Raw genomic sequence first — 12,820 nt, 5'->3', positions numbered from 1 at the left:
GGTCCGGCGCCAGCGGCACACAGCACCGCTGGTCCTCCCCTCCATGGCGGTGGCAACCCCTGGGCGGGGTGCTAGCTGCGCAGGTGCTGCCCCAGCTTGCGTGCAACATCTGCTGGATCCAACTCTTCCCTGAGCCTGTGCCATGGAAACCTACCAGGCATGGTTTTTTTTTCGGTTCCCACCCCCACAAAGCCTGCCTGCCTCTTCTGCAGCTGCGAGGAGAGCTGCCGGTGGGCCCTGGATTTTCCCTGCATGGCAGTGGCACCCCCCAGGCGGGGAGCTAGCAGGCGGGTGCTGCCCTATCTCACAGGCAGCACCTAGCCCGATCCAACTGTTCCCTGAGCCCAAGCTGGGGCAGCACCTGCACGGGACAGCCCCAGGAGGCACCTCTGCTGCAGAAGGGACGACTGGGGCCCTTTGCAGCTCAGGGGCCTCTTGGCCCACTGGCAGCTCACCCCCGGCCACAGGAGATGCGGGCAGGCTGTGAAAAAAAGAGAAGGGATCAGGCCCCTCACTGCTTCTACCTTCAGCCCCTCTCTCCTGAGGTGGGGAGGAAGGGGTTGGGGGTGAGCTATCAAAGACTGCAATGTTACAAATAGCTACACTGAAAACTAAACTATATGCAGATACGGTTTAGTTTGCAACATAGCAAACTCATTTAAATCATAAGAAGTCCCCATACGTGTACAGTGACACACATCCAACAGCAAAAACAGACAATTTCTGTTGCATGTAAAAGTGCCCTTTCAGGCAAGTTGCTGAGCATTCTCTCATACAAATGAAACTAAACAGAAGTTATTAAATGGAGTATATCACAGAATCAAGACCTGATATCAGACAAAAGTGTATTTCTTTTCAATTAGTCCTTATTTTGAATTCACTGTGCTTGTTTTCTGGTATCTAGAAACAAAACAATAGCACTTTAGAGGCTCTGTCTGCTTCAGACCAAGTTATTCAGTACTGAATATAAAAGGGCATTTTAGAAGTGTTAAAGAAAATGAATTATACAATAAGTAATGCTTAGATAAGTAGCTTTCACTTCATGATATTTTTTGCTGATTAAAAAATTCAGATGATTACTCATACCACCAAAGAGTTATTTTACAGGCCATAATTTCAGCTCAACACCACCCTATGGCTCACCAATTCTTAAAATCCCTTCTTACCTGTATCACTGAAATCTATAAATTCTTTTGACAGAAGGTTAGTAAGAAGCTCCATAATAAGAAGAAGATCCTGGTATTGGTCCTCTTCTGCTGTAACATCTATGCGCTGCCTACCTAAATTATTTTTGGAATACACTTGAAGCAAAGTTAGGCAGGCCTCATACAAATTCATGGCTTTGGCCTGCAACAGAGAAAAAAAAATAGAAAGTAAAATCCTATACTCTAAAACTAGAATATTTTAGGTTGGTGTTTAGCCTGGTTCTGCTTGGCTGACAGTATATCGATTATCTTAATTTCAGTTCTATTATTCATTACTATTTAGCATAATATAACTGATATTAAAAATATCAAGACAATGGGTATTCTTTACATCATTCTTTATGACCCGCCTTCAGACCTGGCCCATGGGGCTTCTCACTGCAACCAGGGCCACTGCATTGGCAACGGCAGCCAAATAGTTAAAACCACAGCCAGGTCAAGCCCCCTTGCCAAAGCTGCTATGATGAAACAGTCAGGGGGGTTAAGTGATAGTGGCAGCGTTTAGCTCCTTCACTTTTGGCACTGACACAGAGGCTCCTTCACTGTTGGCAGCCATGGTGAGAAACCCCATAGGTTGAATGTGGGCTGGATCTGGCCTTCAAGCCATACATTGGACACCCCCCTGCCTTAAGTAATATAAATACAAGTTTCCCTCACTTTATGCTGTGTATGTGTTCCTAGAAAATAGTGCATAACTTGAATTCGCATTAAGGAAACCCACTTTACAATGTAACAAATAGGGATATGTTCCAACACCTCGACTGTACTGACCCCCGGGCCCATTTCAACCACTTTTACAAGACAATTTTGGTACTCACCAACAGCAGACAGTACACACAAGCACAGGGCACCATCATAATGGGGATGGCAACTACAGAAACACGTGTCACAGACAACTAGTGAGGAGCACAGATCTACACAGGAGACTATATTTTGGTGTATGTCACTCCCACAATGTGCCATACAAAGCAGGTGACTGCAGGCTTCTACCACACTGATCGCATAAGAGTGAATTTACCTTGCATATAATGAAATTTTTTTTATATAAAAAGGGTTATTGCATAAGAGCAAATTTGCACACACAGAACCTGCATAAAACGAGGGAAACCTATATCATGCCCATTTATTAATGTTTTACCACCTATGATGGAAATAGGTAGCTGGCCAAGTTAGTCTGAATTCAGGCAGAAGGCAAGGCAAGATGGCATCTTAAAGGCCAATAAAGAGGTACATAAGCTTTCACAGGAACAGCCTACCATCATCAAATGCTGTGACAAAATAGGCTGTTGCCTATAAAAGCTTATCCACCTCTGAATGAGTCACGTCTCTAAGGCGCCACCCTGATGTGATTTCCAACACTAAAATAATATAACCTTGCTTTTGGCAGGTTCCTTAGATGTAACAAAATTATAAATTAAGACTACCTACATAGAATAGTTTGGAACAGGCCAACATTTCATGTCATATCATGAAACAGCTTATAAAATTCACTCAAAAGCTAAACAGCATGTTGATACAAGCAAATTTTGTAGCTACAACCCTATTAGTGCAGATCTAATGGTAATAACTACAGTTTATCTATATTAGGGAATTTGCATTGCACTGAACCAACTTTCCTGGTATCTTACTAATGTAGCACCAATACAATGGGTCTACATTATGGATTTGCACAAGTGGAAAAAGCAGTGAAAGTTTCCCCTAGATAAGGGGTGTTCAAAATGCGGCCCGTGGACCGGATGTGGCCCACCAGGCCATTCTATCCAGCCTGTGGGGCCCCTAAAAATTGAGAAAATTAATATTTATCTGCCCCGGCTGCCTGTCACGTGGCCCTCAATGGCTTGTCAAAACTCAGTAAGCAGCCCTCCATCCAAAATAATTGCCTACCCCTGCCCTAGATTAACCTCTAGAAAAAATTAAATGTGGTTTAAAAAAATTTAAAAGAAACCACACACACACCAGCCTGCTCTGCACTTCAATTTCATTACTAGTCCAGCTCCACAACTGCTGAAATTATGGCTAACTTTAGTAGGATATGCAGATATTCCTTATCCTGTTAGATTACTTTTGCTGACAATGCACATACATATTTCCCTGACTAGAAAATGTGAATTTAGTATACCAAATGTTTTGTGCATTGTGCCTTCCATTTTCCTTGTCTGTAGTCAATGTGATTAGGTTTTTATTATAGTGGAAACCTGCAACTGGACGTGCTTGTTGCATTGAACATGTTTTCCTTTAAAGATACTTATCACTTTTTAAAATATAAACATTGTGGTATGCTCCTTAGCTGATTACATTTTGATATATAATCAAAAATAAATTAGTAGATGCATTCTTTTAAAAGGTCAAAAGGTTGTTTTAATCTCTTGGGGAATGTTTACACATGTTCATTCTTCTACAGGTATTCAAGAGAGCCTAGCTGTACAACTTTTCTTCCAACCCAGCATCTAAAAAAAACATTCAGGCTTACTTTGTTCAGAGAATGACATTTTACACTTTCCCTTTCCTCCCCTCTTTGGCCATATTTACCTCTCCAAGATAGCATATTTGTTTATGTGCAACTTCAACAAAGACTTCTATTATGAGGTTAACAGTCTCTGGTGTGTTTTTGTACACCTCCATTAATCCAATGCAATTGTTGAGGAAGTCCATTAGAAAATTAAAGAGGATTGCTACATTGTCAATTTGGGTAGCCTCAGCAATGCCACAAAGTGCTTCTAGCGTGGCAGTGATTTCCTGTTTCACCTCCTCTTCCTGACAGATCTGTTGAAAGTTTTCTTGATTTATCACATTCAAGAATCGCTGTTGAAGCGGCTGAAGAACCTATAGAATAAATTTTTTTTTTTTTTTAAGTATAAGTGTATTCTTCCAGTTTTACACACACTTATCCATTTTCTCTGGTATTTGACTACCTCCTAAATTCAGTATAATCCACAGATTTTTCTTTCTGATATAGATCATTAAGGAAACAAAGATGAGTCTTCATTATGATATTAGTAATATACTACAATCTGTCATTACCTTTCATTTAGTCTCACTGTTCATGTTCAAGCTATAAACCAGTGTTCATAACTAAACTGATCTGAACTTGTTTTGAAAGTAAGCACATATCACTGCAATCATAGTTTTAATCAGTAAAAATTTTCAAATGGGGACATCTCGCTTTAAGATGGGCAAGCTTGAAAAAAAATTTCAATATCCCATTTATTATTTTACTGTCCTTCTTTTTAAACCTGATAAAATATGCAACTGCATATTTAATCATAACAACCATAAAAGTAACAATCATAAAAGAAAATATTTAAAGATCTCAAAGATGTTCAAAATATCAATTTCCATGCAAAGCTGAATTAAAAGGAGATACTTTAAATTCAGTTTCATTACCTGCTGAAAGACATGCGACAGAAGTCTTACCTCAGTCCAATACTGTTGTTTTGTCTCTGTGTCCATATGAGCAAAACCTCCCAAAACTAACGCTTTCATTAGTGTTCTTTGCACAGAACTAGACAAATAATGGAGAGGTGGGCTTCGCCTTGCAAACTGCTTAGCTAAATTCCACCAATTTTCACACTGAATTACTAAATTTGCCCTAAATGAAAAAGAAATAGTTTAATCATATAAAATTTTATAAACACATACAAGCCAAGTGCTTCTCCCAACTATCCTTGCTACCAACTTAAGTTTTTGTATTTTTTCTAGAATTTATGCTCTTGCTCACTCTCCTAATTTCATTTTATTTGCATATTATTTTTAGACAACTACAAACATTTACTCTGAGTATTCTTCTACAGATGTTGAACCATGGAATGGGAAAATACTTTGTAGATTAATATGAACCATTTTATTACACATATTGCATGCATCAAAATCAAAATGTCTCACATTATGTGATAAGAGAGAACTAAGCAGCAGTTTGTTCCTGCTTCTGTTTTTCCTCTGAAAGGCACTCTGAGCCTTGAGTGTAAGAGGATTCACAAATGCCTCCAATTATGCAAAACAAAACCCTATTTATTCACATGTTCTGTTTAGCCAAAAGGAAATATCAGCAAGGTCTCATAGCATTCCCTTATGATCTGATTTGTAAATATCAAAAACAATAGGACATCTCATATACATGCAGGGCTCTTCAGGCAGGCTCCTGGAAAACAAACTTCTGCCATTTCTGTTCAGAGTACCCCACTGTACTCACGGCCTCTGGGATGGATCTGGTCCACTTAGAGCGACTCTAGCCTCCAGTTTATTTACCATGCACAAATTCACTATTGCCACCCCAGCCATCCAATCTGTTCTACATTTTGCTGAAGGCATGCCAAACCCCTGCTGCCAATCCCCTTCTCTATGTGGAGGGCTGGTGTCACCCTCCTTGTGAAGCCTATTTACCAACCCACTGAATTAACTGCTCCAAATCATTCTTTATTATGATTTTCATCAGCATGTTTTTCAGCAGAGGCTACATTCACAGGGTGGAGGTGAGGGGCAGGCAGCCTTCTACAAGGATATGGGAGGGCTGGGGTGGCAGTTGGGAACTGGCACCTTGCAGCAAATGCTGGGTTGCAAATGCTGACCCCCCATTAATAAAACCCTGCCTTAGAGTCTACTGTGCATAGCTGCCTCTGCTCAAGGACGAATTCCTAACAGAGTTAGATTAAGACAAAGCACAGCCTAGGAAAACACCTTTGCATGAGGCCCTCTTGCATTATGGTCTTTTTCCTTCTCTGACCAGCAGTAGTTGCCAATATAAAAAGCTATTTTTTTGGATTGGTGGGAGCCACCACTGCTCCTCTGCAAGAACTGAGTGTAAACTACTGTATTTACTTGAATATAAGATGAATATAACCCTCAATCAACTTGATTTGAATATAATTGCCGATCAATATGGGGAAAAAAGCCTTTTGATCTTACATTCACATACAAGGAAACTGCATCATATACACTGCCTATCTTTGAACTGCTGCTAAAGGCAGCATGTGCTCTAGTAATGAAAACTAACTATGAATTTGGTTAAAATGTAGCCAACACTGAGCATGACTATAAAGTACATGGCCCATATGAGGCAAACATCCTCTATGGCCCTTAAAAAATCAAATCAAATCAAATCAAAATCAGCAGTTGCTCCCCCAGGAGGGAATGGGCACTGGGGCTGGAGGCACTGCAACACTAGGCCAGAACTTGGAGAAACTAGAGTAAGCGCTGACACCCTTACCTACTGCCAAAAAAGCTGACAGAATCTACCATGAGGATAGGTCAGTGCAGCCCATCTGGATAAGATGTGGTAGTGACTATTGAGCACAGTCCCCCCCACAGTGCCAACTCTTTTTAAAGTCATGGTGAGCCACTACATTGCATACACTGACTTTCTCTTCACTCCCACAGCCAGGCTGCACCTTTCTTTTCCATGTCCAATGACACCTGTTTCTTCACCAGCCTTAACTGTTTCACAAACATCACCAAACAGGGCCCCAAACAGTTCATCCTGAATCCTTCTGTCAACCCCTCTCCCAGCCTCTTTCATGTTTAGTGTGGCACCACCCTTCATGAGGTGAAATCAGACCAGGTTGCCCTGTGTCTCATCTCCACCTAAATTTCTGGAGGACCCCAGGACTCATGACAAGAACACCTGGTTATAATCATGAGTGGGGGTATACTGAGCTAATTAACATGTGGATCTTTTGCGGGGGGGGGAGGGATATCCGAGGTACACACACATACTGAGCAGTGCGGACACTATGGCTTGAAATGCTAGAAAAGCACAGCCCAATGAACTGTATGATAAATCATGAGCCTTTTGGCTTTAAACTAATGTCATGTATAGTTTGTACTCTAAGTAGGTGCTAAGCACTACTTAAGTGTGTTTATGGAGTATCTGTATTAAAACTTGCAGCAGTAGCTTCAAAAAAGGTAAAATGCATAATTTCTGGATGAACTAATTCTATGGGTATTACATGTAAATTGCCACAGCTATATTTATTTCAAGGCCAGTTTTTCCAAATTTTTCCTCACTTCCATGTGGTCACGGAGAGGAGGGTCTGATAGTAAGGAGGGAAAAAGGGGCTGCAGGGGAAAGAAGTTGGTGGTTTGGGGGTAGAGGGCAAAGGGGCTACCTGACTCCCCCAGATTTATTTTCCCTGCTATAATAGTGGGAGTTTGCAAATGCAAGACAAGCCTTCAATAATTAGATTTTACACCTGGAAAATAATATAAAAAATGTATACATTTTCTATATACAGAATCTGATTATTGGGGGATTGTCTTATAATCAGGACCATCTAATATTCAAGTAAATATGGTAAGTCTTTCCTGTGATTGAAGCCTGCTCATCTGAAGACCAGTAGAAGTGGCCCAGAAATGAACAAAGTTCAAACAATGAGAAGGAAGTTCATTTCTGAGCCACTTCTACTGGTCTTCAGGTGAGCATGCTTCAACCACAGGAAAGACTCAGTCTATATCCAATCTCATGAGAGGACACAGTACAACCACTCCAGCCAACCACCAGGAGGTGGTCCTTCTGTTACTTCTAATACTTGTATGTACAGAAAGAATAAGTACTGAATCTCATATTTCAAATCTTCTAGTGCTACTCCTGCTACAACCATTGTCTCACTTCTGTCACTCTACCTACTCCTTCCTTCTCCCTTCTTCCAGACCGCCCCCCTTCAATACTGCCTCCTTTTCTTTCCAAGCTCACTCTCCCTTTCCCTCATTCAAACTTTTATTAAACTTGGGCTTACAGCCCTTTAGAAAACGAGCAGGTTATATACACACACAAAACTTTCTATTAAAAGAATATTTTTTGAGTACTTGACTTGTAACCTAAAAAGGAAACAAACAATTACAGTCACCTGTCCAATATAAGTGCCTGACTTGAGACCCTGGCATATTTGTGGAACTGCTGACAAATCACAGCAGTAATTCTGATCTGTGTTTTAAACATATTAAATGTAATAAGCTAGGCCAGGTGCAGGCAACCCACAGCACAGGTGCCAGAGCGTAGCATGCAAAGGCATTTTGTTTGGCATGCAGGCAGCATGCCTCAAGGCGGACAGTGGGGAAGGGGCCAGGTATGCACTGCCACCCCTCACAGCTCCCCAACTGTCTGCCCCTGGTACGCCAAATCAAGGTTTCATAGATGTTAGGGTCGGAAGGAACCCATTAGATAATCGAGTCCAACCCCCTGCCCTGGGCAGAAATGAGTGCTGGAGTCAGATGACCCCAGCCAGGTGCCTGTCCAATCTCCTTTTAAACACCTCCAAGGAAGGGGACAGCACCACCTCCCTTGGAAGCTTACTCCATATTTTGGCAACCCTCACTGTAAAGGATTTCTTCCTGATGTCCAATCTGAATTTGCTCTCTTCCAATTTGTGGCCATTATTTCTAGTTACCCCGACAGGCGCCCTGGTAACCATTTCTTGCTGCCCCCCCTGGTGAGTTTGTAGCCCCTCCCCATGATGAGTTTCTAAAGTGTAGACGATATCAATATACTATCTGCAAGGCATGGGGCGTGGTAAGGGATGGTTGAAACCACGCATCTAGCCCATAAAGCTTAGGTGTTTTTGGCGCACTGCCCAGAAACGTTGCTGACCCCTGTGCTAGGCCTCAGGTGTCACTCATGTTGGAAAACAAACATTAGTAGACACTTATGTTAGTGTTACTGTGCCTCAAATTTCTCATTTGTAAAGTATGAATATCACGCCCGCCCCATTTTACAGGAGTACTGTAAAAATAAGTTAGTTAATATTTCTGAAGTGTTCAGATTCTACAGTGATAAGCACAAAAGAAAACCCCACTGTTATACTAGCTTTATATTTGTAACACTCCACTTACATCAGTTGAGTTACAGAAGCATAAAGCTGGTAACAATTTAATGTAACCTGGGAGGTGCTTATTACTTGAAAACTAGGGAACACATGGCAAGCTGTTTGGTTTATATGAACATGTGTACATTTGTTCATAAAAATCTACATTATAGGCTTGTGAATTTCTAATGCTTTAATTCTCAAAAGAAAGTGCAAGTGGTCTCAGTTGTAGAAGCACAACTATAAATACCCTATAAGAGATACTGCATTTGCCCTATTTTTGGCCCAATATAATTTTAGAAGATGCAAAAGAAAAGTCTGGGCTTGGATAGATCTTCAACCTACCGCTCTCTCCTTTCCACCAATGTTACTAGCAGTTGCACAGTGTCATTTGCAAGGTCCTGTTCAGAACTCCATACTGCCAGGTTACTGATTACTTTTTCTAACAGATAACCCACAATCCACTGTGAACCCTCGGTATCTGCACCAAATGCTGTATTAAATGGCAGACTTATCTACAAGAAAAAGAATTAAATAAATGAAGTTTACAATACACAAAATGATGTATATGGCAACCAAACAGCAACTTGTTTTCAGACCTTCCCTCTTTCCTTAAAACACAAAATTCTTGCTGATAAAAGAATTTTTTTTTAAAATGGGCAACAAACAAGACCTACTTTTAAATGCAATGGCAAAAAGCAGAAAACAATTTCAACTTTATACATCTACCAATATTTGTTCAAAACTTAAAAAAAAGAATTCCATAAGCACTTCAAGAAAAAATTCCTGAGAACTGAAAAATCTGATAGCAGCAAACCGAGCAGTTGTAGAGTTTTCAACCAAAGAGAGCCTTGCAAGATATCACACCGTCTCACAGGCTGCTTACAGACAGGAAAAAAACAAAAGCCAAACAGCGCTTTACTTTCAGCCTGGCGCACCCCCGCACTGAGTGCAGTGCATGGCCAGAAGAGGCAATGAGTTAGTTTGTCCTGGCCTGTCCAACATCTGTATAGATTGCGCGTTTCAGCAGGGCTTTTCGGAGCTTTTATCCAATAGCTGAGTCAATCAAGGAACACATGCAAGCTGCGAAAAAACACCGAAATGCTGCGCTGAAGCATGCAATCTATACAGACGTTGGGTGAGCTGAGTCAAACTGATGCAATGCCTGTTCTGGTAAAGCGCTGGGTTATTTTGGGATTTTTTTCCACATCTGTCATGGCTGTAGTGAATATTTTCTGTAGCTGGTCCCTGGAATTTGTTCCATATGCAATGTTCTGGGGAAGGATTTTATCCTTAGACTTGGATATGTTAATATCTGTTTCTTCTGAGAATTCCAGGTAAATAAAAATTCTTGTTCTTTACAAAATAAATTCGTTAAAAACTGAGTCTCAGGAATTTTATTATAATTTTTTGCAGGAAACACTATATCAGTACACGGTGAGCATGCTCAATTTCAAATTTCCTGTTATTTTCATCATATAAAACTATATGATCACAATGAATGATGGCAGAAATATTCTTGGTAATCTTTATTTTATTATTTTATATAATTTACTGAGTGTATCTATCCTTCCTCATATTTCGACTATATTATGATTATTTCCAGATGTCCAAATTGTGTTAAATCCGCACTGTACTCAGTACTGTGCTAGTAGCATAAGAGACTACCCCTACACCACAGATTTTTGCAACTGAAATAGCAGCAGTGTGTGACAGGTAAGTATAGAACACAATAAAATGGGAAAAGAAAAGGATAACAACATAAGGTAACATCTATTAGCTAAGAGAACAATTTCAAATTTTAATGGATTTTTTTGGTCCACCTAGCCCTTCTTCATTAAAAAAAAAAAAAATACATAAAAATGTTAAAAGAGATTAAAGAATCACTGCCAAACTCCCTCCGTAGCCATTGTATTACCAGGCAATGTGCCACAATCACTGCACTACAGATGACATCACAGATTGAAAGACAGACTCATTATTACCAAAACTTTGGTAAAAAATATGTTCTACCTATGGAACCACATAGCATAAATTTTTTCATGTCGAACCCTACACAATTACATTTAAAACAAAAAACAAAACAAAACAAAAAACCCACCAGTGTGGACAATTCCTCTGACCACCGCCACTTATTTACTATTTAATTTTTTTCCTTGGGAAAAGAGCCCACTTTTCAGACTACAACTGTGCACATTGAGTTTTAAAAATAAACAACTATTTGCATGTTATAAACCCCTGACACTTGAGGTTCAAAATACACATCAAATCTACTTTCATTAAAGAGTATTACTGCCTATTATTTAGTCAATTATTGCAATCACAATTGCAATTCTGTTCTTACCTGGTCATACAGCTTTTCATCCACTAGGAGATAGGTCTTTGCCCAGCGCTTAAGAAACCAGACAATATCTTTTCCCATTTGTGGGCTCAGAAGGTGTGTTAGATTTGCCCTTATTGCTCGAGATTCTACTTCTGAAACTCTTAGGATGGCAGATAATAACCTGCAGATATGAAGTACAATTAAGACACATGACTGATTTTTGTATGTTTTTTTTCCCCTTTAAGTAGGGTCAATTTCCCCTACATTGCATTGTCTCAATGTTTTCTGTTCTTCATGGAATACAGTGAAAAAAAATACAAAGCCCAAATATTTATGCCCCAATACAGTCATGCAAACACTCTGGCTGCTTACAAACGTTAAACGCTTTACTGGAAGAACCAGTGTGTTAGCTTGGCCTAGATCTGCAGCATCTGCATAGATGAAATGCTTCAGCGGGGTTTTCTGAGCACTTTTATCTAAAGCTATTTCAATCAGCTATTAAATAAAACCACCAAAAAAGCCCCCCTAAAGCGCCCAATCTAGACAGATGTTGGGTGAGTCGGGTCCAACTAATGCAATGCCTCTTCTGGGCATGCACTGGGTTCAGTGTAGGGGTGCGCTGAGTTTAAACTAAAGTGTTGGGGGGCTGTTCTTGGTTTGTTTCTTTTTACATCTGTAAGCAGTCTCTATGAATAGTCTCTCTTTACACAGGAGGATGGAGATGGGACAGAAATACTTTAAGACTGAAGTCAAGGTGCAAAGGGGAACAGCTCTGACTTTGAAATTAGACTCCAAAATTATTGCAGTACACAGAATGCTCTCCAGTGCTCTGACATCAGGGGAAATGGGAAGCTGTCCAACTGGAATAATGCCTAGTACTCTACAGACAGGATACCTTTCCATTTCTTCCCCCCTCCCCCTCTTAACCTTAGCTACAAACTTTTGGCAGCCTTAAGTGTACAGTTTTTGCAGCCTGGTACAAACTGCAACACAAATGCAGAAGCAGTAAACTGTTTCTTCTTATTTTGATTGCTATAGGAGTAACACACCTCCCTCCATCCCAATTCTCAAGGAATCTCCAAACCTTCCCCATTTAGCCCAGATTCTCTCCCCACTACAGAATGCTGGAGTAGAAAACATTGCTTTCATTGCCTCTTATCAGCTACATGGAAAAATTATCACTGAAAAACAGAGTGCTCTTTCGTTGTACAGGGACTAAGTATAATGTTGCCATATAACTTGTGCACCTGACAACCCAGGGAACTGATGGAGACAAAAAGCCATCTCAGGCTATCTGGTTAAGATTAACATAAGACAGAAATTAAAACAAAACAAAACTAGGGTAATAGCATCTTTCACAGCCATTAGAGTACAATGTGCCATGCCTTACTTCAAATTTCCAAAGCTTGGGACCCTGCTTTATGGCTATCATCTTCCTTCTAAAAATGGACAGAAGTTTCTTTTGTAGCTCTCATACTGTTCCTTAAAATAGGCCAGTT

At 40.4% G+C, this 12,820-nt stretch overlaps 1 protein-coding gene across 6 annotated transcripts in view; it reads right to left on the bottom strand.

Annotated features, from left to right (window-relative positions):
- Nucleotides 1-12,820, bottom strand: part of XPO4 (exportin 4) — a 130,889-nt gene that overhangs the window by 18,095 nt on the left and 99,974 nt on the right. For all 6 annotated transcript variants that reach the window (XR_003092584.1, XM_006017628.3, XM_025196630.1 and 3 more), the window contains 5 exons: nucleotides 11,343-11,502; nucleotides 9,344-9,513; nucleotides 4,620-4,794; nucleotides 3,735-4,028; nucleotides 1,167-1,347 (listed from right to left, as the gene is read on the bottom strand). Coding sequence is in view for 5 of the 6 variants with exons in the window: in XM_006017628.3 (XP_006017690.1) it covers nucleotides 1,167-1,347; nucleotides 3,735-4,028; nucleotides 4,620-4,794; nucleotides 9,344-9,513; nucleotides 11,343-11,502 (980 nt within the window). In the remaining variant the exon portion in view is untranslated. The remainder of the gene's footprint in view (nucleotides 1-1,166; nucleotides 1,348-3,734; nucleotides 4,029-4,619; nucleotides 4,795-9,343; nucleotides 9,514-11,342; nucleotides 11,503-12,820) is intronic.

Source organism: Alligator sinensis, unplaced genomic scaffold, assembly GCF_000455745.1.
Source record: "Alligator sinensis unplaced genomic scaffold, ASM45574v1 scaffold777_1, whole genome shotgun sequence".
In the NCBI taxonomy this organism is placed as follows: Eukaryota; Metazoa; Chordata; order Crocodylia; family Alligatoridae; genus Alligator; species Alligator sinensis.
This window is presented reverse-complemented; position numbering and strand designations above follow the sequence as displayed.